Raw genomic sequence first — 26,707 nt, forward strand, 5'->3', positions numbered from 1 at the left:
TAAGCCATTATTTTTAAGTTATGACCCCAAATTATGAAGCTTTTGACAGCGGAACATCCTGATAGTGTCTTTCAAAGTAGCATAAAATAAAATAGTATGTAACATAGGTAATAGAACAAATAGTAAAACGTAATTTAACACATATAATGTATATGTGATTTATAATGAATGATAAAATCAGTATTTTATTCTCTGATATTTATAATCATTCAGATATCATCATGTTTGTATCCTCCTCAAAAGCTTCATCATGATGGAAGGGACTTGTCTGTTTTACAGTGTCTGAAACAGGGACTGGCTGATTGAAGGTGCTCAGTAGACAGTCACTGAATGAATCAATGTCTAATTTGCATATAGTGTTTAGTTCTTTTTGAACATAAACTGGATTTTGCTACGTTTGATTTCTTTGAAATTTATCAGGAGTCTGAAAAGCTTTGAATCCATGGATTTGAGGTGGAAGTGAAGGTGGCAGCAGCTCTAAAACTCTGCAGAAAGACCAAAAGTAGATGGGATTTGGGTGACCTTTGGGGAAGGTTGAAAAAGGTCACTTTTCCATAATCTCAGTTTATCGGGAGTATTTCTCAGATGCCTTTGAACTGCATTCTTTTCCCTCAATACACCACAGAGATTTTCTTTGGTAGTTCTCATTTTAGTCTTGCTAGGGGTCTAATGTAGTTAAATTAGATTTTAAATCCCCTAAGGTTATGATACCTCAATATGTTCTGCTTAAGTTGAAATATTCCCATTGGTGCCACCTGCTAGTTTGTACCGTATGTAGCCTTTTCCAACAGCTTCTTTTACTTAGTTATACGATTTGTCTTTGCTTTTCATTATTTTAATTGGCTCATAAAGACATTCCAAGATGTTGCTAGTCACTTAGTGGAAGTTAACAGTATAGAAGACATACTGTCTTGTATGAAATGCAATCAAAATGAGCACAGGCCAGCAAATATTACATCTGGAACAAGAATAATTTTTCCTCTGTTCTACTAGGTTTTCAAAATTGTTGATGAGCGCAAAATCTTTTCTATATACTTATTGTCCATTGCTTTATCAATTACTTTTTCCCATTTCAAGTGTTTATGAATCATACACTAAGTATTTGAGAGTCAAGATAAAGTGCCTGATACAGACAAGATACATGCCTCCTAAATCTTAAAATTAGCTTTTTTTTTTACAACATTGTAAAATGACTGTAACTCAATAAAAAATGTTAAAAAAAATAAGAAAGAAATAAAACCATATGTATCAAAAAATTAGCTTTTTTTCTGGGACAGATTAATTGTTAATGTAGGTATCTAATTACACAACTCCCAATAATAGAGATTAAAGTGTAGAATGTTTATCGGGGCTTTCGATAGCTCAGTTGGTAGAGCGGAGGACTGTAGTGAATAAAGTGTAGCATGTTTGCTCTATTGCTTGTTTATAGTGATCAATTATTCATGTTTCTTTTCCTGTACACAACAAATGCTACTGCAGCAAAGGTCCCCTCTGCTCTAACCAGTATGCAACATTTCCCTCCCTTGAGAGAGACTATTACTGTGTACTCTGCAGCTCATTTTGCCAGGATTACGGTATAGTGATGTCTGGAACAGGAAAGAATTGAACTGTTCTGCCGTAGGAATTTCATGTGATTGCCAATCAGGTCGAGATGATGGTACTGTTTAGTTATTATGCAGCATAACTATTATGACTGCCAGTACAGAGATTCCCTAGGAATATTTTATACCTTTTCATCTGTCATTATAACAACACACAGGCTGAAATAATGGCCCAGCCCTGCAGCGATTATTTTGATTATATTTAAAGATCAATTACAGGACTGGATGCTCACAGCTAAAATAAAAGAGGTTTGGATCGACTATTTAGCTAACAATGAGAACTACTACCTCCAAATTTTTCTTGGAAAAAGCTAAACCTTCGTAAATACAGTATGCATGTGTTCTCATGTTGTTTTAACTCATAAATCTAAAAAATCGTTGTTTGAATTCATGTTGTTTGAATTGATAAATCTAAAAATAATTCAATTTTGAACTATTTTGGTGGATATGTCACATCACTAAATGCTCACTACATACCAGTAGTAAGTAGTATGTAGTATTTCAGATTCTATATTTCCACTTAGTCCATATAAAGTAGAACTATCATCATTTAACATTTATGGAGAATGCATTGTGCTCCTCTGAGGAGAGCGAGCTTGAGTTCTTCTAATTTTAGGGCAAACTGGCTGCCACACTAACTACTACACTAATATAAATTCTTGACTCTGTGTTGTCAGGCACTGCTCTAATTCCTTCCTGTGAATTTTCTCATTCTACTCTTAGAACCATACTGCAGAGTAGCACTGTTATCTTCATTTTATGGATGAAAAAGCTGAGGCACACAGATTAAATAACGTATTAAGGAAACATGAGGAGTCCTGGCTTAGCAGGTATCCAAGTACAGTTCTGGATCTAGAACCCAAGCCCTTAGCCACTATGTATGCTAATCCTACGTCTCCATGCTATTACACACAAAAAATACATACTGCCATTGTGTAGCTAGATGTTTGTATATTTTCATTTCCTGCCTCAATTTTCTTCTGCACAAATTCTGCTGTGGAGTTCAATGAATCTCTTTGGAACTCTATATTCTTTATCCCCAACTTTCTTATCCTGGAAGACTTCTTCTGGAAGACATTTGAAGCTGTCCATCTTTCAATTAAAACCAAAAAGCTATCAGTAGCTATATCTCATTTAGGGATGCACTGAATTTATTTCCTTAAAGATTATTCTCACAAAAACAGAGAATACATGCAACATGGTTTTATTTTTTTTGATGACTTTTATTTTTAGATTCTATTACAATGTGTCTCAAGTCTAACTACAGTATAATTTATGACAAACTCAGTTTGAGCATTCACAGATGTATGAAATTTGTAAAGAATTCTATGTGAACAGCATTATTATAGTCATGGCTATTCATTTATTTTTATGAAGCAATTCTTGATTATTTTCTCAAGAATATAACATAATAAGCCACAGATATTAAGACAAACTGGTGGCCTCTGTACATAGGTTCTAAACCCAAGCCAGCTGCTTGAGCGTTCTAATTTAGCTGGCCCACTTTCATCGCTCCCAGCAACATTTCTCTGAAATCGCTGTTTAGAACTGCTTTATTTACATATGCATTTTAACTCCTTTTAATAAAGCTATCAAAACTCTATAAAATCATGCTGAACATTTTGGGTTAAGGTTTTCAACAATCAGCATTTAGAAACAGCCCACGAGTCACTTATATCTTTTGCAAACTATGTAACAGTCACAAAGGTAAAATGAGATTCTCCCAGTTTTGTCCAAATTGTATGAATGGATTTATGTTCAAATCTGTTCACTTCTGTTTTATTGTAATTTAAATTTTGCAGTGTAATTGCCATTCTGTCTCATTAGGTAAAATGAGCTCAGTGATTGTGTGACTGAAGTATGAGTATGATGGTGGTTTCTGAGGGCAATGTCTCATAAGCAGTACCAAACAGTATGAAACAAGAAGTCTAATTTCCCTTCAAGCTTACACTGTATTAAATGAGCTCTTGGTTCTAAATATTGTTATTAATTGATAAAAAGTCACAACTAGACATTCCTGGGAAAACATATATATACAACACCTATTCATGTTATATTTTAAAAAAATTACAGTTCAGCATGAAATAGAGGAAAGTGTGACTTTGTGATTTTTTTCTTTTTTTGAAATGCTAAGAAACTGTGTTGAGGAACCAGTTGCCAATATTTTTTTTCACATAAAAATCAGGCAATGTAAAAACATTAATAGTAAACCACAAGGAAACCTGCCCACTATATATCTTTTCACATTATATTATATAAATATGCAAAGTGCAGTTATATTTATATGGATTCAAAATAATCAGGGTAAACTGCATTCAAATTTAAAGTAGTATTAATTTCTTAATTTAATGTTTTAAAAATCTTACAAATGTAATATATTTTATATGGTTTTCTAATTAAATTGTCAAAACCTATTTTCAACAGCCTTATCAGGGATGTGATGCAATGCTCTATGTAGCCTAAGAAAACACTGCATGGTTATCTTATATATTAAATTAAGAAGAGGCTCAAATTATGTAAAATGAATGGTTGAACTTAAGCGTAGAGAATCTTTGGCCCTAGATTTAATTTCACACATGCTTAAGACAAACGTCGAAGTCATAATCTCTTTCATGGATGATGCAAAATACATCACAATTTAAAAACGTTCTAGATAGGCAGTTCTGTGGAAATGTCTCTTTCTTTGTTTTCATCTCCTTCTCGTATCTGTTTCTTTGCCTCTCTCTCTTATTCTCTACCCATACTCCTCCATCTCTGAAGGTATGGTTAAATCTCTGTTATTTTTAACTAGCCAGAACAACAAAAAATATGTTTTAAGTGCTGAATATAGAAGTCTAATTTATGTTCTTTTTTCATCTAAGAAAGCAAACGAATGAAATACTGTTCTATACATATGCTTTGACAACTCCCACAAAATCTAAATAAAATTACTTTCTACTTATGTAACTCAATTTTTGCCTGTGCACGAATGACTTGATAGAAGAAAGAGCTCATATTCCTGGAATAAACTCATAAAAATGCACGATGGTTACTTATTTTGAAGCCATTATTTACAAGGGTATTTTTTAAAACTAGATTTATAATCCTTGATAGAAGGACAACAGCTAAAGCAAAATGAATGTGTGCTTGGTAAATTATAAGCTCAGGGTATGTTATTGATTGATATATAATATACCCAGTAGTTACAGAATTTTAGGAGAAAGTGACATCCTCCTCATTTTGTAGATTAAAGAATAGAAGTTCAAGAGGATTACTAGTACCAATTAGGAAAGCAAGTTGGCAAGCATCTCAGTTGAATGCTATTTCATTCTCACTAAACACATGTCTGTATTGAAAGCCTGCCATGTATTATGACTTGAGAGCTTGCCATACATTTAGGATGGTGTGCAGGTGATACAGTAAATACAGTGCCCAAGTCATTATCTTCTCAGACATGGACCATGGAATCAAATATTTATCTGCATATCCAGAAGCACTCCATTGAAAAGAAATAACAGCTTTGTTTATTTCTTAGTGCTAAAGAATGACTAAATACTGCATGAGAAAGCAGAAAATTGTGACAAAAATGATTAAGAGTTGGGTCTTTATTGGTATTTTGGGGCAGCACAGTCCAGTATTACACTGTGTAAATAAAAGTGAACAAAGCTTTCTTCAGTGGCTTCTTTTCTCAGTTATGTTCATTTTTTTCTTTTGAAGGGTGTACGTAAAATAGTTTTTCATGTTCCATGGCTATTGTATGAACAAAGAAGGATGTAGAAAAAGGCAGTCTAGGAAGCACAGTACTCTGAAGGGAACTCTTATGCTAGTTGGTATGAGTCAAGATGAATAAAAAGTATTTGTTGAAATGAAGAGTCTACATATGTTTTTAATCCTATGGCATTTAGTAGGCACATATAAATTGGTTTTGATGCAATATGGAGTAAATTTAAGCACCTGAAAATGTAGAATGACCTCTGTATATGGATAAAAGAGTCTTGCCCCCTAGTAACAGGATGTTTAGACATCCATTACTAATACCCATTCCTCCTATCAAGGCATTTCACTACAAAACCAAGGCAAAATACTTTTGTAGATATCCAAATGATAGATATTTATATGTGTGTGTGTGTGTGTGTGTGTGTGGTGTGTGTGTGTGTGAATTTGCATGGGAAACATGAATGTTTACAATCCTGTGAAAAGATGACAAGGCAGATGTGAACATTTTCTATATGGTCCTCTGATTTATTAAAAGAAATTAAGTTAAATCACCTTTGTTGGCTGTAACCAATTATCCCTGTAGAGTTACTCTTAACAATTCTTATAGAATCATTTACCGATGCAAAAATAGTCATCTGCTAATGCTGCCCACCTATGTCAGAGAATCAGAGCTAGGGGCTGTACTGACTTTGAGAATATGTGGATAAAAAGAGTTTTGGCATAGACCTCCTTAAAAGAGTCTTATTAACACAAATACATCACCTCCACAGGCTGTAAACAATGTATCAAAAATGAAGCTCTATTTTTTGCTTTCCTTGCCATCTTTCCCTTTGTCTTCCTTTTCTGTTTTGTCTTTTTCATATTTCTCTTTGTCTGGTTTTGTTACACTATCATATGAAGGTGGAGATGTGGTGGATGAGGTTGCATCTGTTTTTTCTGGACTCGAGTTCCCATTAACATTATCAAAAACCGTATCTTCTTTTTTGGGCAAATCATCATCTTTGCCTCCATCTTTTATGTATATACTTGATATATTTTTGACATTTTGCCGTAAACGGTAACGTCTGTAAGCACGCTGAATGACAGTAGCAGACACATCCTCTTGTTTTCGTTTTAGTGTAGTTGTGATGGGTTCATAGGACACTTTAGAAGGATTTGCAGACATGAATCTTTCTTCCATCTGTAAACGGAGAGAGTCCATCTCTCCACTTTCACCCAAAACACGCTTTGTAAAAGCAAATAAGATGTCAAGGCAGTGGATCCTGTCCCCACTGACCATGGGCAGATCCATGGCAATGAGCTGGACTTTGTTTGGTTTTGCTATGAGGAGTGGAGGATCCAGGGCAGCTGCAAAATCAGAGAGTTTGCTATATTCTATAAATTGGGTGGCATCTGGATCAAACTTTTCCCAAACCTCGTAGAACATCTCAAAGTCATCCTCACTCAGCGGCTCAGTACTTTCTTCAGTAGCAACACTGAAGTTCTCCAGGATGACAGCGATGTACATGTTCACCACAACCAGAAATGATATGATGATGTAACTGACAAAGTAGAATATCCCAACAGAGGGGTTCCCACAGTCTCCTTCCACTGAACTTCCAGGATGGACTTTTTTGGGGTCACAGTCTGGAGGACCACTGTTGAGAATAGGTGCTAGCAACCCATCCCAGCCAGCAGAGGTGGTGATCTGGAACAGGCAGATCATGCTGTTGCCGAAGGTCTCAAAGTTGAACATGTCGTTGATTCCAGCTTCCTTTTTAACATAGGCGAAGTTGGACATTCCAAAGATGGCGTAGATGAACATGACCAGGAAGAGCAGGAGGCCGATGTTAAACAGTGCAGGAAGGGACATCATCAAAGCAAAGAGCAGCGTGCGGATCCCCTTCGCCCCTTTGATCAGACGCAGGATTCGGCCAATCCTGGCGAGACGGATCACTCGGAACAGGGTAGGGGACACAAAATACTTTTCTATCAAATCAGCTAGAAACATACCTGGTGCAGAGGGAAGGAGTAAAAAGAAAATATTTAAATATCTATGCTACAGACAATCATGACTCTTAAAGAGTTTTATCTGCTATCTTATCTCTTATGCTTTCAAGAACTGTCACTTTATACTGAAAGCAATTTCATAACAATTAATGGATTGAACAATCCCATAGGAAAATGGTTAGAATTACCACTGTGATGTTTCTTCTCCTTTACTAAGTTTGTGAACCTTATTTTTTTTTCCTCCACAACAATATATTTTTTTGTATCCCACAACAATATTTCAAATTGTAAGGGTAGAAAAATTAAATTCGAGCAATACAATAATATGCTAAAAAGGAAATATAAATCATCTTAAATATTAACTATTGTTACCATTAATTATTGTTAATATTCTGTTGAAGATTGCTCCACTTGTCTATGCAAGAACACACAGACATATACAAATGTAATCATGGCATACAAGCTTTTTTGTCTTCTATTTTAGTTACTTCATCATATCATGGAGATATTTCCATGTAAATGACAGAAGAATAATTTCTTTTAGTTGTACAATGTTCTGCCAAAATAGCCATATATTGAAGAATTTTATGTTGTTTCCATTTGTTTTGGCTGAGAGGAATATCCAAGCAGATACATTTTTTTCTAGTTGCATGAGCATATTTTGATAATACACTACTAGAAATTAGGTCAAACACTGTATTTAAAATTTTGTTATATATTGCAAATCTATCTTCAGAAAGTATGTACAAATGAATACTCTGACTAGTAGTATATGAAAGTGCTCATGCTCTGTATGCCCACAAGTGCTGTCATTCTTCTTAATAATTTAACCAGAATATCTTTATGATGTTTAAAACACCTCATTATTGTAATTTATTTGCATTTCTTTTGGGAAAACATAATCCACAATTTTTCTTGCTTATTGGACATTTTGTATGCTTGTTGGCTATTTTCAACTTTCTCTTTTTGGCTTAGTCTAGTCCTTTGCACATTTTTCTATTGGGTGATTTACTATTTTCTTATTGATTTATGAGGACCATTTTTCTATTACAAGTACTAATCCTCTGTTGACCTTAAATGTTACATTAACAATTTCCTTCTTTTTTATTTGTCTTTCAACTTTTTTTCCCAATTTGGTGGTGGTAGTGAGTTTTCCTCCATAGAATATTTTGATTTTATGCAGTCATATCTATTATTTTTTCTTCATGGACTCAAGTTTGTGTCATGAATAGAAAAGACTATTCAAGTTCACAGTTATAAATCTATTTCTATAAGAATCCACTTTTTTACATGGATTTTTTACATGGAATCAAAGATTCATGTGATCTTTTAACTGAATAATGTAGTAATTCTCTACATAACTGAAGTTTAACTTTGGATTATTTATTTGAATCCATTGAGATTTTTAGTAAACACTATTTTACTTTATCAATGTGACAATAATTGTAATAGCCAGCAATGTAAGGCATTGCTTCATTACTCTAATTTTTCTTCCAGATAAATTTTAGAATTATTTAGGTTTATAGCACCAATTTGTTACCCCCACCACACAAAAACATACTGATATTCTCATTGGGATAACACTAAATTTATAGATTAATTTATTAAAAATAGTCATGATTACAGGGAGAGCCTTCTTACCCAAGTACAAAAAAGTACAGTGATTCACAGACATGATTAAGTTAGTTGAGAAATGATTATAAAGTTGATAAGTATGAAGCCCTAAGAAATGAGGCTGGAATTTCTTTAGAGTTTAATTTCACTTGGAGTTCAGGAAGAATTTTCACAAAGAGTCAGCAATATTCTGACTATTAATATTATCATTAATCATGGGACAGTTCTCGTATGTGCAAAAGCTGGAGTGATTTCAGATTCTACATTGATCTTCTAAGACATACCTACATATAGATGTAGTTCCTACCTTTGTGAAGGGTAATCTTGGAAATCGAATATAAGGAGTATTATGTGCTTCCAACAAATAGAAAATGTGTGGCTTTGAGGCTTGTAGCGTGAACCCAAGAATTCTGACACAGAGGTTTTTGTTCGGTTTGGTTTTGTTTTTAAGGTTCCTTTATCCTTTCAGTGTTAGTGACTTACTCTAGAATAAGTTTACATTCAAGAATTCAGAAACTTCTCTGAGTATATGTGATGTTTAGTTTGACTAAAAATTAAAATCCAATTAATAAATGGTCTTACCTACAATGGAAAGAATCACAACTACAAAATCAAAAATGTTCCATCCTACAGTGAAGTAGTAGCATCTGAGGGAGATCAGTTTCAGCACAAATTCTCCAGTGAAGAGGATAATAAAAACCACATTGATCCAATATAAAACTTCAGTCATGTATTCACTTTGTCCCTCTTTTTCTACCATCATAGTTACCATGTTGAGGCAGATAAGAACCATGATGGTGATATCAAAAGCTTGGTTTGTAACCAGGTCAAATATACATCCTTGGAATTTGTTCTGCAAAGAAACAAAAATAATAGGAAATGTAAATTTTGCAAGTATCCATAAATAATTACACTAGTAAAAACTTTTTTTGATTAAAAAATTATTTTTCTTTCAAAATATCCATTAATATTTTATAATTTAGTTTCTATAATAAATTTTAAAAGATGGTTATTATGAAGACCACTCTCAGTTTCAAGACTCTCAAGGCCCTTTTTCTTCCCTGATTATCTTAGAGATATTAAGCCTCACAGTAAATAATCAGTCTTGAAATTCTTGATGGCAAAGTTACAATCAGCAAACAAAGCTTTAAGTATGACTATCCACTAGAGGAAAGAGTGGTATGGAAGGCAAGGAGTTACAGATCAAACAAGGAAAAGAAGGGACAATCAGGAAGAGCTCCACCTTAAGCCACACTCACAAGCATCCAGTGCTACCATTTTTGTTCTAGCTGCACATGAGCTGAAAACTGGTATGAATTTCCAGATCATATGGTCAGGGCAATGTGGAGGTCAAAAACCAAGGTAATGATTAAGACTTGGGTACTTAAGGAAGAAATGGTCATACTTCCAACCCTAGCTGCATAGGCAAGTTTTAGGCATTGTATCAAGATCAAGTAAGGCACTGAGAAAATTAAATACCAGAGCTTCAAATTCATAGATTATAATTTAGTTGGTCTGATACATAAACAGCTTATACAACTCAGTAACAAAAAAACAAACATCCCAATCAAAAAATGGGCAGAAGACCTAAACAGACATTTCTCCAAAGAAGACATACAGATGGACAATAATGACATAAAAAGATGCTAAACATTGCTGATTATCAGAATAATGCAAATCAAAACTATAATGAGGTATCACCTCACACTGGTCAGAATGGCCATCATCGAAAAGTCTACAAATAATAAATGCTGGAGGGGGTGTGTAGAAAAGGGAATCCTCCTACACTGCTGATGGGAATGTAAACTGGTGTAGCCACTATGAAAAACAGTATGGAGGTTCCTTTAAAAACTAATGATATAGTTACCATATGATCCAGCAATCCCACTCCTGGGCATATATCCAGAGAAAACTCTAATTCGAAGAGATACATGCATCCCAACGTTCACAGCAGCACTATTTACAATAGCTAAGACGTGGAAGTAATGTAAACGTCCACTGACAGATGAATGGATAAAGAAGATGTAGTATATATATTTAATGGAATACTACTCAGCCATAAAAAATAAAATGCCATTTGCAGCAAGATGGAAGGACCTAGAGATTATCGTACTAAGTGAAGTAAGTCAGACAGAGAAAGAAATATCATATGATATCACTTATATGTAGAATCAAAAAAATGATACAAATAAACTTACTTACAAAACAGAAACAGGCTCATACACATAGAAAACAAACTTATGGTAACCAAAGGAGGAGGGGGTGGAGGGATAAATTAGGAGTTTAGGATTAGCAGATACAAACTACTATATCTAAAACAGATAAACAACAAGGTCTTACTGTATAGCACAGGGAATTATGTTCAATATCTTGTAATAAACTTTAATGGAAAAGAATGTGAAAAAAGAATAAATAAATTTCAAACAAACATACATCTTATATTGATTCTCTACAGGCCATTTGTACTAATAGTTGTAAAGCTAATGAAGAGTTTAAAGCATATACAATTAGTTTTCATATTTATAGAAAAATAAAATATAAGGACTATTAAGAGCTATGATAATGTTCAAAATACATATATTCAGTTTTATAAGGACTTTTGTTCACAACATTAAAATATATGCATTCATATTTAAGAAGTAGTTGGACATTATTTAAAAGTAATTTAAAAATTTATATGCTAGATATAATATTTTTTTACCCCTGGCCGAGGTATTGGTTTTTGTGGTTTCTTGGATCCCAGCTTTTTCATTGCATTGTAATATTTCTTCTGTTCTTCAGTCATAAAGATATCTTGACCTCCAAGGTAAAGAAATAAAAAATAAATCTAGTTAAAACCAGAACCATTGTCTAGATCCTTCCTCAGATCATTAAGACAGGTTAAAAATGTATTCATCTAGAAAAGAAATGCATTCCTGCTTCAGTAGCACATACACAAAAATTGGAAGGATACAGAGATTAGCATGGCTCCTGATCTAGGATGACATACAAATTTGTGAAGCCTTCCGTATTTTTGGTGACAGATGGTAACTAGGATTTTAAGGTAATCATTTTGCAGTGTATGCAACCATCAAATCATTATGTTGTACACATAATGTTCCAAATTAGTTGGAAATAATATACTATTATATGCCAATTACACCTCAGTTTAAAAAAATGAAATGCATTTTATTATGTGCAAGGTGTCAATAAATAAAACTTGTCTTACAGGATTACCTACATGTAGGCACAGGACTCTCCATACATAATGTAATGTGCACAATATATAAAATACATGGGTTACATCCAATAGATTGGCTCAATTTTCTTTTGATAGCCTAACCTGTGTTATTTTAAATTATGTGCTAGTATCTCATTTTATTTGCTACTTGTCTTACCAGGCATTTCATTGCTGAATAACAAATATATTAGAAAGGGTTATAAAAAATAAGAGTAGTGAATGATAATTTGGCTAATGTTTACTCATTAGCCATATTGACTTATAAAAAGTAGGGGCCAAAAGCAATAGCTAAAACAGTATTATTTTAATATTCATTTGTATTCATTTTAATATTCCATATTCTTTTAGCATAAAAATGGATATATAACAATATATATAGAACATATCCATAAATAAATATACATATATAGAGATACACATATATTTGGTATACATATAATAAAGTTTTTATTTATTTATGTATTTATTTATTTATTTAAAAAAATCTTTGGCTACCTCTTTAATTCCAAATAAAGGAATTTCAACATAAACCCTTTATTGGGTGTAAACATTACACATAATACAGTTCTAGATGTTGAGAAAATTACCAATAATCCAGGGTTTCTGACTTGAAGAACTTTCTACTTTATTTTTATTTTTTATTTTATTTATTTATTTTAATTGAAGTAGAGTCAGTTTAAACGCATCAGTTATTTCTGTTGTATAGCAAAATATTTCAGCCCCACATATACATACATATACTTGTGGACTTTCTAATTGAATATACAACCTTTAAGATTCAACAGTAAAAAAAACTAGTGTCTAAATAAAGCTTTTGATCCTTTCTACACTGTTAACAGTCTAAATCTCACAAAGGAGGCCTAGAAGCTTAGCTTATTCTTTTAGATTCTGTCAATGTATTAAAATTATCTGTAATTTATATAGATTCATGCATATTCCTCATTGATCTGTAATAGAAACTTTTAATTTATGGCATAAATTAGTACAATCCATTAATCAGGAATTTATTTGGGGGAATTTATAGTTCTGAAATTCTTACTTACTGCATTTTCTGATCTGTCAAATACCTAATGACAACCAAACTTCCCTTCTTGTTTTATCATGTTTTAACTTGCATCGCCTCTAACTGACAGGCAGTATTTGTGGAATTTTGGTATTCTACTGACGCGTGAGAGAGAACTTTTATGCCAATGTCAAGAGAAGCCGAGACCCTTTATTGCTCATTGATAGGGGCTGAACATTATAGCAGGTCAAGAACTTACAAGAAGCTAGGGAAACACTGGGAAGAGAATCCTGAATTAAAGGTAAACATCAAGGTGGCAAATTTTGTCTTCCCTTGATGATGCCCTGATAATAAAGAGTGGAATGAAACTAAGAGGAGATTACAAAATGCTTCAACAGAGAAACTTGTGCTGTTATTTTGTTTTACTGTAGCTTGTACAGACCCTATAAAATGCATCCCTTTAAAAAGTAGGTGGGAGACATCCTGTAAGTCAGGCTGGTCTTTTTAGTAACTTTTGCCTGACATTGCTGGTAATGGCGTCTACTCATGCCAACTTCCTTCAGTGGCAATTCTTGTTTTAAGAATAATATTTAAGAGCAAGGAGGTTAAAGCAATTAGAACTGTGGCTCTCCTGTAGTGGTCATACTGCTCTTTCTAGATACATGTATAATTTAACCTATGCAGGGACTGCCAGGGAACCATGTGTGTGCTTATATGTCACATATACAATGACTAAAGTAGGAAAAATAACTAAGCTGAAAATCAGGGTATACTTTGTAAAATTATTTTCAAGATTAATTTATTAACTATTCAGTATCTTCTGCCTAAAGGCATGAATATATGATAATGTTAGCTAAGTTTGACTGTCAGATATAAAATGTAAGAATGGAACATGGAATTAAAAAATTCTTTGAAAAATAAATACCTATATTTGGAAATGTAAACATAAACAACATTTAACATTTACTACATTTTCCTTCACTCGTGAATAGTCAATCACGGCTTCTAATGACATTTCATTGCAATGTACAACTGTCTTTTCTTAGATGCTAAACCAGTACCTAAAATCACTTCTTTTTGCAATTCTATCCCTCATCCTTCAAAGGTCTCTGTTCACGTGGGTGCACTACAGTCACAGTAACTGTTAACTCTAAGAAAACTGACCCTTTTTAAACATTTTATTCTCCTGCAAACCCAAACAATGCTGTAGACCCTACCCTTTAAAATCTTTTAATCGAATGTATCCCCTATTTTCTGTTGCTGCCAATGACTAGTTTGGAGAAGTAAGTGCGGTCTAGGTGGTCTTCTTTAAGTGCCAGTCCCACACATACCACACAGACCAGGGGCTCAGAATAGGATACAGTGACTACTTATACAATCATGTTTTGAATAAACCACTAATGCATCAATTTTTCTTAATCAATTCTCTGCAAGGAACACTGGAAAAAATTCAATAGCTAATATATTGCTTAAAAATAATTGTGACTCAAGAGATGATTATTTTCTGTGCAGAGATGAATGAGATTAAGCATATCTGACTTGAAAAATCAGTGAAATTCTAATGAACTAATTACTAACTGATATCAGATTAAATTTCACATTATAATTTGGGGGAAATAATTGTTCATTTCTTTTCAGTGCAATGACAAAAACTTGAAATACTTATCTTCTTTTTCTGTTGGTTGAAATTATCTATGATGACACCAATGAACAAATTCAAAGTGAAGAACGACCCAAAGATGATAAAGATGACGAAATAAATATACATGTAGAGGTTGTATTCATATATGGGCTGCTTGTCTACCTATAAAATTAACAAAAGTTAGCAGTATGTTGACAACAGAATTCATCATTTTCTTTTTCACACAGTTTGACAGGGCAGTCCAAACAGTGCTATCCTAGGTAAACGTGGTTATTCAGAAACCATAATGTTGTTGAGCTTCAACAAAAGCATTCTAAAAAATGTATTCCACACTAAATAAATATTTATTACATGCTTACTATGAATATAATCTTCAGATAACTAGAAAGGGCTTATCCACTTATATTACTGGTTCTCAGATTGTAGGACAATTTAGCAACTAAATGACCTGATGCATATGTTTTATTTCCAGAAAAAAATATAGTAATAGATTTATTTACATAAATCATGCTCTTTTTTTCATTTGGTTTTAGAAATGTCTTCACTGGCTTTTGGGACAACCTGAACTAGTCAGTAGTCTTCAAATTTTCTTAAGTGTGGGACTTATTTCACACAAACTCTTCTAAGGCAGTTTAAAACATAAAAGCAGTGAAAACTATGAATAGAATATGTTATTTCATTTTTATTTTGATAAATAAATGTTTTCTGAGAACTTATTATTGTCATGCTGTGCTAAGTGTCCTGTTCACATTTTCTTGTGGGAGCCTCAGAACAGCCCCATGAGGTGGACAGTGAATTACTTTCTTTTTACACACCAATAAACAGACTCAAAGAGGTAGAGTAATTTGCTTAAAGTCAGGTACAAGCTTGTAAGATATGGTACAGCCAGAATTTAAGTCAAGCTCTGTTTCCAAATGCTGACAGGTAACCACTAGACCACTACCAGGTCCAGGTTCTTCACTGTGTGTGCATACACCAAGGGCTCCTTGGAGCTGCTGTTTGAAAACAGCCTAAATAAACTAGGGAGCTTTAAAAATCATAGAGTTTAGTATATTACAATACTTACATTAACAGAATCAACTGCAGCATACATGATATCCATCCATCCCTTGAATGTTGCCTGTAAACATAACATTTGTAGAATGAATGCAAAACTCATACTCTAAAATAGCCATAAATAAGTTTAATTTGTTTAATGTTACAACATTTATTAACTATATTAAATTAGTGAGTTTTACTGTAGTGTCATCCCTTGGTATCTGCAGATCAGTATTAGCCCCCTCAAAACCCCCCAACCCCACAGCCCCCAGATACCAAAATCTGTCTACGCTCAAGTCCCTTGCATTAGGCAGATGCCAAAGCCCATTGTATCAAAATTCCAATTTAACATAAAGATGCTATATCAAGGGGAAAAAAAGGAATACATTCTCAAGTCACATTCTAAATCTTAGTCCTAGTTAATTATTTCCTGGTTGTTACAATTTGTTTGTGAGTTTTACACATGAATTTTTGTTTTTCCAGAAGGGGAGGAGAATTTTATGAATAAGGAAGGAAACAATTTTTCTCCATACCTTAAGGATTCTCCATCCCAGCGGGAAGTCCCTCTCACTTCCCTGTGGTGTAAAAGTGGCAGTCTCCAAAAATGACTATTCATTTTTGGAGCAATATTCAGATGGCACAATGGTAGGGGAGTCAAAATGACTCCAAAAAGGTAATTATGGGTTAATAACTCTCAAATGCACCGGAATCCATGCTTCTTATGTTTACAAGCAAATGTTCTAAGAAAGACCAACTCTGTTTTTAAAGTCACAAAGTACTTTGTCTTTAATTATATTAATAATTATATAATGACAGATCTTCATCCAATGTGCACTAAAATATCAAGCATTCACAAAAGAGGTTACTTACAACTTGAAGCAGAGACAGGTAACCAAGTCCAACATTGTCAAAGTTCACTTTCAAGTTTTTCCATCGCACATTTTGACTAACATTCATAAGCGCAAAACACTCAGAACGATTTTCAACTCGATTTGTATGAAACCGTGACCCATCCGTGGTGTTAATACACTCATAGAACTTGCCAGCAAACAAATTTACTCCCATGATACTAAATATTAGCCAGAATATAAGACACACAAGGAGCACATTCATGATGGAAGGAATTGCACCTATGAGCGCATTCACGACCACCTAGCATTCAAAAGAAAGAAAAGAACGATTAGGGTTGGTAAGAATGTTACATGGGCAACATTAATGAAACACAATGCAGAATTAGATAAGTTAGAAAAGCCACCCTTAAATGTTTAAGGCATCAAACCAATCAACCAACATGTATTTACTGAATGCCCACCATATTCTCATTAGTGTGCTAAGCAGGAAAAAATGAGACAAGAGCCCCACAATCAGTGACTTTACAAAATACATGAGGATCACACAGTGAAACTATTAGCAACAATACAAAACAAATAACTAAGATCATATAACAACTTAAAATGAAAAAATAAATAAAAATAATAAACCAAAAACCTGATATATGTAAGGTGAAGTCATAAAATCTGCATGCTCTAGAAAAGAAAGAAATTTATAAATACAAATGATTAAAAATGAGTAAAATGTACATTTAAAGGTTCACAGTCCTAGAATTACCAGTGTTAAAATTCTCTCATATAGAGAAAAGACTAATGTGTATAAACTGGATTTAAGATTGGGAGTCTTGTCATGGTTTGAACCCCTTAGACTGAACTGGTTCTGCCAGTTGTGTGATATGTAAATTTGGTTAAGACCTTGGGACCTCTGTTTTCTCATCTGCAAAATGAGAGCAATCTACAGATTAATTATTCTGACTCTAGAAATGCTTTATATATATAATCCCTTGGCTAAATACAGATAGTGCAGGCCTCAGTTAAAACAAAAATGAAGTACAGTTTATCTTTAATACTTTCTGTATTTCTGCTTTTCAGCATTTCCACTATTATTGATCACCAGGGCCTCTTGCCACGCAGCGTTCCTGCATGGGGACTACTGCAGCATTTACCACTCTCCAGATTCTCTTAATTACCTCATCTTTCCAGACTTACTATCTTCTTACAGTTGAGCTATGGTCTGAATTTGAGTGCAAATATGTTAAGGATGAACTTGTTAAGTAAAGAGCACGTGCTCCCTCTCTTTCGCAATATATCAAATGGGCTCTCCAGACTTTCCCAAAAGGAGAGACATTAAGGATCTCTTGACTATTTTTGAGATTGTCTAGTGCAGGGGCTGGAAAACATTTTCTTAAATATTTTTAGGCTCTGTGGGCCGTATGATCTCTGTGTCAATTGTAGCAATAGATTATACATAAACATGGGAGTGGCTGTGACTCAATAAAATTTCCTCTACAAAACAGGCAACCAGCTTGTGGGCTTTGGTTTTTGACCCCTGGGCCAGAGCAACAGTGATGACCCTGGGGTCCATGGACCTGTAAAGGTTCCATAGGGGCACGAAATTATATGAAAAACATTATGGCTAGGATTTCTTTATGGAGAGATGATTTATACTTTCATGAGATTCCTAGAGTGTACATGATCCCAAAAGGGTTAGGAAGAACAAGATTAGAGAGCAGAGTTCAAAGTGGTCAGCTCTTATTCAAACCAACGATGTCACCCTCATTTCCAGCTATTCTCCCGCCATGCTTATCACCTAGGCATGCTGATCCTTCCAGTCACTATTCAAACACATCTTGCATAGTCAACTCTGTCCTTCAGCAAGTAGCATCTCAGCCTGGAATGTCTACCCGCCTGTGACTTGGGGCCCACTCTTTCAGTCCCCGCTCCAAGGTCACCTCCCCGTGAAGCCTCCACGGACCTCCCCAGGCAGCCACTTCCAGCACTATTCCAGTAGCACTGTGCGCTTACTCTTTTACAGCAGATGTCACAGAATAACTGCTGTTCCCCCGTCTGTCTCCCCATGACCACTGTCCTTACTCACTCTTGGGGGTCTGGGGTCTATTTACCACTGTACTCTTTTTATAGCTGACACATAGGTGGTGTTGAAAATGTTTGCCGAAAGACTGTGAGCAATGCTGGGTCTCTGAGGGAGATGGGTACATAGCGCCCTGATGAGAAGCCATCTGGGAAAATCAATAAGTTTAAGAGCCTCAAGCCTCAAAGGAAGCTAACTACAAAATGCCTCCAATCATGATTTCATTTATTCTCCAAAATGACCCTGCAGTGTGAAGAAACATCCCTGTTTTGCTTGCTTAATGAATGTAACTAAACTAAACTAAGATGTATTTTTGCCCCTCCAAATGTATTATATCATTCTCCTGCATCCAATTCACCTATATTATAGATAAAGAACAAAGAACAAACAGGATAAAATGATGGACTGGCTTAATCACAGAGGGAAGTATATTCTTTGATCACAGAAATGTGGTACACACTCTGCTTGAGTTGAGGCATCAAGTCATAAATTCTGAATAGATTGTAACATTCTACTAATGCTCAAAAAATAAAGTTAAGGAAACTTATTTTTCAATTCTTACTTGACAAAAAGTACTTGACTTTTACTTATGAAAAAGATTTTTGTACAATCATGATTTCTCTTATACACATGGGAGCCAATATATACTGGGTACACCCAGTAGAGGTTGCGGTCAGAATAAGGTTAGCAGGGATAATAATGAAGATCAGCTGGACTAAAACATGTCTAATATTCACCTGAGGCTTCAGACTTCTGGGCCCCATCCTAGAGTTTATTATTCAATAGATCTGGGGTGGAACCTGGGAATTTGCATTTCTAGTAAGTTTTCAGGTGATGCCGACCACACTTAGAGAAGCAGTGAGCCAGACTAACCTGCATGTTAAACTGCTCAGAGGCCACAGGTAGAGAGGCAGTCAGATAAATAAGTTAAGTAATACGAGGAGGATTTTATGTGTCTGAACATACAAGAAGGATACCCAGTTATGCCTGGTGGTGGACAGACAAGGCAAATTTAAATTGAGGCTTAAAGAAAGGGTAGGTGTTTGCTATGCTGATAAGTTAAGGTTGAGACAGGGCAGGGCTTGCATTCTTGGCTAAGAGAACAGAGACATGAGAAAGCAGGCATACACCTGGAGAAGAAGAAATTCGAGGAGAGCAGCAGCAAATGAGGATATAGACTTATTAGAGAAAAGAGGGTCATTGTCCTCTGTGTATTTTATGAAGAAGTTGCTACTAGATTGCTAGTAGTCATTACTTATCTCATCTCATTTGTTTCTGTAAAACTAATCTTTTTTCAGACACTAGGCAGCCTAGTGCAAATGAAGTAAACTCTCAGAGCCTTAGTTTTCTCAAATATAATTTGGAGATAATTCCACTATCACTGAAACATATATTTTAAGAATGAACCTAGAAGCACTGGTCACCTGATGCTGTCGTCTTTCATGACTTGTATATGAGAGATGTTGTTAGGACTAATAATGTCCCCTTCACCTGAATTTCCTAACATGGTGAAGATTTTCATTTAAAGGAAAAGTCACTTACTTGGATCACTGCCTAACGGTATAGTATGAAAGAGACATTACTGTATTTACTTTACTCTTTGTTAAACAATATGCACTGAAATACTGTGTGTGTATGCACATGTATACACACTTAGATAAATTAACAGACCAGATATACATATGTATGTATACACATGTGTAAACATAAACAGTCCATAATTTCTAGATACATTTTTTCATATTTTATACTTCATTAAAAATATGAATATTATATTAGGAAGTTTGGCATTTTCTTACCCTCATTCCTTCAAATCGAGATAAAGCTCTTAGAGGTCTTAAAGCTCTAAGTGTCCGAAGGGATCTGATGGGGCCAAGATCTGAGTAGCCAAAAGCAGCTGCAACTAAAGTAACCAAAGAAACCTGCAAGACAATAAAATTTTCATTAATCATTTCAATGAAATAATACAGCAAGAAGAGAAAAAGTCAGTTTCAAAGATCACTAAGAGCAGCTCAACAAGAACAATATGATTTTATATATTTTATATATAATATGATTATATATAAATAAATCATGTACATTTGATTTTAGATATAAAGTTATCTAGTCACTGCCTAAAAAAATGGGTAATATGGATGCTTTTTTAAGGAAACAGATTTAAAGGAAAGTTAACTGAAATAAGCAGAAATAATAGAAGGGAAGTAAGTTATTTCTTACATCTGAATAAAAATCACACATGCTTTTCACACTTTGTAGCCAATGGTTTTGTACTTGCCTGTTAATTCTGAACATTTAAAGCACCTCTTAAAATTTCAATTGGAATAAAGCTCAGGGCATAACAAAGTGTGTGATTCTGAAGCTAAGTCATAAGAGTGAGGCATTCAATCAACCAGATCTAAGTTCTACTATAAACCTTATTCAAAAGCATTCTGAAGACTCATGATTTTGAGATGAGGCAAGTTCCCCACGAGATTATTCTGCCCTACAGTTTCTCAGAATTAACACCAAAGATCTTCCTAGCAATGATTAATGGAAGAAAAATCTCAATTGTACTGAAGGTCAGGAGAGTAGGTGATCTCACTGGCTTCACAATCAACACAGATGTACAAGATCTTCATCATGTTAGAAAGACCCTCCACAATGACTGTAACCAGTATCCAAAAGAAATCTGTGTTCTTATAAATTATGTCAGAAGAAAGAACATGGACAGAAGTAAAATCAATACACATTTTGGTAACAGATCAATGAGCTCCTCCATGACCCTAGATCTGGATCTATAAATGCATTCTGTCTCTGAGTAAGTTCCAGTTAAAATATCCATCGTTTCATACTGTCTGCAGCAGGAGACAATGCCTAAGAACAATGTCTAGAATGCAGTTCTTCATTAGAAATTAAGTAATGATTGAAGATTCAAGTTTTCCAGGGAAGATAGGGAACAACTCAAGAGTCAACTTCCTTATATTTAACTACTGGAGGAGTACAAGAACTTACTCCTCACGAGTTCATTGCTGGTGCTATCAGAGACATGTGAACTGATTTTTGTTTTGTTTTTTGTGGGGTAGTAACTTTATTTGGTTTATTTATTTATCGGAGGTACTGGGATTGAACCCAGGACCTTGTGCATGCTAAGCATACACTCTACCCCTGAGCTATACCCTCCCCCTGAACTGATTTTTGAATCAGGATGTGTTGAACTATTTTGTTCTCATGTAGTTACTTCTAAATGTCTCACTAAGTGTAAGATTACTGTCTCTTTTTAAGTCCTCATGATAAATATCCAGCGTTACTAATTAATCTTCATATCACTTTTAAATTCACCCAGGCTTTCAGGTCCATTATTTTCCACTTAAGTATGCTTAAAAAATTATATGTACTTTTTAATCAGAATAATCAGTGTTCCTTTTTAATCAGAAAAAGATAAAGTTTTAAAATGTCTATTGTAATTTGAATAGCCCCTAAGGAAATGGTAAATCTGATTTCCAAATTACTGTTAAGTGAATGTTATGATATGAATATAATACATGCACATTATTGAGAAAACTAAAATATAGTCTGTAACTGAGAACATATATATGTGTGTATATATGCATATATTTGTTTTTCTATGTATGTATATATCTGCATATGCATGATATATACCTGTACTGATGAATAATGCTCAATCAAATAAATTTCAAATAATCAGAAAGCTCACAGAAAAGAAACACGTCCATCTTCTAAATATAAAACCAGATTCATGGTTCTGAAACCTGAATATACACCACAATCATCTGGAGGGCTTGTTACAAGTTTGCTGGGTCCCAACACCAGAGCTTCTGATTTAGTAGGTCTTGAGACGGTCCTGAGAATTTGCATCTCTAACAAGTTCCCACCCACATGTGCCAATGCTGTTGGTTCAAGGATTGTACTTTGAGAGCAATTATGCTAGATACATTTCTTAATTTTTGAGAAATTAAAAAAAACTCCCCCAAATCTGCATGCCTTGATTTACATCTCTATCAGCAAGAATACTGAGTGTAGTTTTGCTCTCTTTGCTGCATTATAAAAACATTATAATTTAGACACATATGTACATATATAATTTATTTAGCTTTTTTCAAAATAAATATTTCAAATTGAAGCTATGTAACTTCCCTGAATTCTGCATATTACATACTCCTAAATATTAAGAATCATCACTTCAGATTTTCAAATATAGAAAAAAATTTCCATTATTAAAAAGCCATATCTCTTTCTCAACTAAAAATAAATTCAAGTCTTCTTGTAAACTTTTTTCTTAATCTGAGGGATGAAAATAACTGTTTGGGATAATATTTTAAAAGGTTTTTGATTATCTTAAATACTTTATAATAATTTTGAAAAGACCCAATCATATTTACAGGTTAAAAGAGATAACCTATATTCCTTCTATAATTTCTTCTTATTTTGGTTAGCTTTTCTTTAAAACTATTGTATTACAAAAGTATTCATTTACCATTTATTTTTCTAGGCAGTACCTATATATAAAAGTAAATATATATAGTAACTATATATAAAAGTAACTTATATGTTAAAAAAGGTAGATCAAAAAACAATCAAATATGAAGTCATTAATATAAAGTATCAAAAATTAGATTTCTCATAGAGGAAGCCTGAGAGAACATAGGAGATGTAACGTATAGCTACACCTCGAAAAAAAACTTTTTGCACATTATCTATGTAAATAATGTCAATATACAACAATAGTGAAGCTTTTTTAGAACACTTATTTATAAGAATAAATAGTCTTTTAAAATTTACTCAAAAGTACCTACATCGACAATTAAGAAATCCAGCCAACACCAGGCATTGGTGAAATAGATTTTGTAACCATATGCTACCCATTTTAGAAGCATTTCCAGAATGAAGATGTAAGTGAATATCTTGTCAGCATACTCCAGGATAGTCTTAATGGTCCTTTTCTTTTCAATATATATGTCTTCAAAAGCCTGTGAAAATAACATTCAAATTTCAATTCATGTACAACTTGAAGCTTATGATTCATGACAAAAACAGGAAATAAAATTCTGGTAACGAAATCACTGAAATATAATACTATTATGGGCCAGCTGACTTTCTTCTGGTTTACAGCTACTGTGTAGCACTGAGTTCTCACCTTCTCACTAGTGCAGGCGGCTGGTCACCAGAGGTCAAGAGAAAGAAGGTGCAAAAGAATGAAATTACTTATAATCCTCTAAAGGAACCAGGATCTCTGACACTTTCAGGGATTTCCATTCATCTGGCTCCCCTTTTATCTTCCTTCAAATTAGATTAAGTCCTAATAATTTAAGATATGATTCCAGGGTCAGCCCCTCTTATAAATTCCTCTCACCCTGTCCTCCTTGGACCCAGCAGCAGGAGTTAGAGCCTCTCCTTCAGCTCTTTATATGCTGGTGCATTCCCAGTGCCTAGTGCTGGGTCAAAAACACAGAGGGAGGCAAGGAAAGGTTTGCTAAATTGATGAGTGCAGTAGCTTACTAAGGCTACAGAACACAGAGGATGGTTTCTTCCTTTGAATTTTGCACCAATATTTTATCATTCATTAAAAATGTCAGCTTTACAAATCACTGTGAAATTCATTCCATGAACGGGGCACCTTTTAACACTTCTCTAGGAACTTTTAGTAAGTGATAGACAGTGATACTGTGCTCACAGTCACAAGGTCCTTGGAAAAAATTTGGATAGACTTAACGAGTTGAGCTCACTGAAGCCTTTGAAAATGATTGCTGATCTAAACAGGTCTAAAGTATTAGATTTTCTCTTTCAAGTTTAAACAAGATTCTCTTGTTGGAGAAAATGAAAGCAAAAGGACCTGTATCCTTAGTGGTTAATACTGGACCACCTGTCCATAGTCATGGCCACGTGCCATTCTTATTCTTCTTCCAAGTTCTTCTAGCAATACGTAAAAGTGATCCTTAGCACTTTTTGCCAAGTGTTGGTATCATTATTGAAGAAACAGAGAACTTGGGATAGAGAAAATGGAGAGACCTACTAGGATGCTGAGAGAACGTTCTAGCAGCTGGCAGAGGTTCTCAAAGCAGCAGAGCTGAAATGTAAGAACTGAAGCCCAGAGCTCAGGATTTTCTTGCCTCCCTTCTCCAAGTTCTGGAGGAATCAGGCAAAAGCTACCTAAACAGAAATTCTGTCAACCCCTCAGTCCTTGAAATGAGACAAGGAGGGGGCTTTGGTCACAAAGAAGAAGAGCACACCCTGCTCCAGCTGGAGCCAGAGCCTGAAACAGGGTTCTGCCTGCAGGGCCTCCACCTTCAAGGACTAATTTTGTGGATGTGGGAGCAAGGAGATGAGGAGCTTACTGTGTGTGCTCTGCCTGACTTGGGGGCATGGGCTTCTCTGTCACTCGTTTTGGCCACCACTCATTTCTTTCTATCCGGTGTGTCCTCCACTTTCAGAGGAGACACAACACAGTGCAAAGACATGGTGACTTTGACTTTAGACTTCAGTTATGACTCTGTCATTTACTAGCTTTGGGACATTAAGCAACTTTTAAAACTCTGCCCCCAGTTTTCTTGTGGGTAAAATGAGCAAACTACTGTAATCTTACTGGATGATTGAAAATTAAAGATGATCTCTATAAAGATCTTGAAACACAGTAAGTGTGTACTAAATTGGAGCTATTAATCTTTATTTATTTTATTATTAATTAAGGTATCATTAATTCATTACTTTAAAAATCTCACTCTGTTAGCAAACTTCCTGAGTGAAAACACCAGTTTCTTGAAAGATCTCTCCCTTTTCTTCCTCGTGTGATTTATTTGAATTTCAGTTTTGAGAGAACCCTTCCCCCAAAATGTCATCTTCCTTTTTAGACATTTTGAACAAGGGATTATTCTAAATTTTTAATTTTTTTGTCATCTCCTTTCTGAAAGTCTCAGTCACACATGTGACCCAGCATGACTCATCAACTTCTTTAGTTATGAAGAATACTAGACTACAAGGAAGGCAGTGTCTACCTTGTCAAGGTTCCTACTCCCATTCCACTAGAGAAGGAGAGCAGCATTTTTCTTATTACATCTTCTGTTTTTGAGAGAGGAAATTTGCTGGAAGAGGCAATGCACTGTGGGCCCTGAGCATCTCTGCATGTTCTTTTTGGGTATGCCAAGAATGCAAGGCCCTGACTGCTCTTTATCCAGGTCATTTCTCAGGGGTGTTTTTGCAATAAGCAACCTTGAGGGATAAGGCAGTATCTTCTTCTGGAACAAACAGCATGGTTGCTTACTGCTTGATATAAAAGGATGGTTTCTCTAAGCTCAGTGCTTCTCAACTGTGATGCAAACCCACTGGGTATGCAGTTTTCATTCCAGTCCCTATGATGCCCCCATCGGACTTGGGGACAAAGGGAACTAACACACACATGCTTAAGTTCATGCTCCTTTCTATGCCATGAGTAATGAAGTCCTTTGTCACTGACTCGGGAGTCTCCCATCTTCTACCAGCACCCATGAAACAGTAACAGGTTCACTTCCGTAAGTAAAAGCAAATCCCAGACCCATAAAGACTGTGAGGAAACTTATAAAGTTCTGGAGTATTCTGTTTTAAGTAAAAAGGAATTTCCAGGGGTATCTCTAGCTGGAACTGGGCTTCTAATGGCTCAGCAGGAAAAAACAAGAAAAGGCTCAGGGAGCTTGTAATTCTCCCAGATCCCTTCAAACCTCATCAAAGGTGCTTGGTGCATGTACAAGAATGAGAAACCCATCCTATTCTCACCCTAAAACTACAGTCTATTTTCCCTTCTGCAAGATGCTTCATAAGCTGACACCGCCTGTCTTTGTCACAGTATTTCTAGTCACCACCACCCACCAACCCGTATTTGCTCTTCCTCCCGTGACACTGTCTACTGTTGGTCAACTTTTAATTTCCTGAATGGCTCATGCTATTTTATGCTTCATTCCCCTCAGGCTACCTTCCTGGCTAGAAAATTCCTATTCATTGTTCTAGATCTTGCA

The 26,707-nt window shown here is 34.8% G+C and overlaps 1 protein-coding gene and 1 pseudogene across 3 annotated transcripts in view; one reads left to right on the plus strand and one right to left on the minus strand.

The window, feature by feature from the left end:
• Nucleotides 1-4,753: 4,753 nt before the first annotated feature.
• Nucleotides 4,754-26,707, minus strand: part of SCN9A (sodium voltage-gated channel alpha subunit 9) — a 122,454-nt gene continuing 100,500 nt past the window's right edge. For all 3 annotated transcript variants that reach the window (XM_064484879.1, XM_031451584.2, XM_031451583.2), the window contains 8 exons: nt 23,519-23,692; nt 20,525-20,647; nt 16,674-16,955; nt 15,832-15,885; nt 14,790-14,927; nt 11,602-11,706; nt 9,483-9,753; nt 4,754-7,289 (listed from right to left, as the gene is read on the minus strand). In XM_064484879.1, coding sequence (XP_064340949.1) covers nt 6,097-7,289; nt 9,483-9,753; nt 11,602-11,706; nt 14,790-14,927; nt 15,832-15,885; nt 16,674-16,955; nt 20,525-20,647; nt 23,519-23,692 — 2,340 coding nt within the window. In that variant the 3' untranslated portion in view covers nt 4,754-6,096. The remainder of the gene's footprint in view (nt 7,290-9,482; nt 9,754-11,601; nt 11,707-14,789; nt 14,928-15,831; nt 15,886-16,673; nt 16,956-20,524; nt 20,648-23,518; nt 23,693-26,707) is intronic.
• Nucleotides 11,816-11,915, plus strand: LOC116153218 (U6 spliceosomal RNA; annotated as a pseudogene).

This window comes from Camelus dromedarius, chromosome 4 (assembly GCF_036321535.1).
Source record: "Camelus dromedarius isolate mCamDro1 chromosome 4, mCamDro1.pat, whole genome shotgun sequence".
NCBI lineage: Eukaryota > Metazoa > Chordata > Mammalia > Artiodactyla > Camelidae > Camelus > Camelus dromedarius.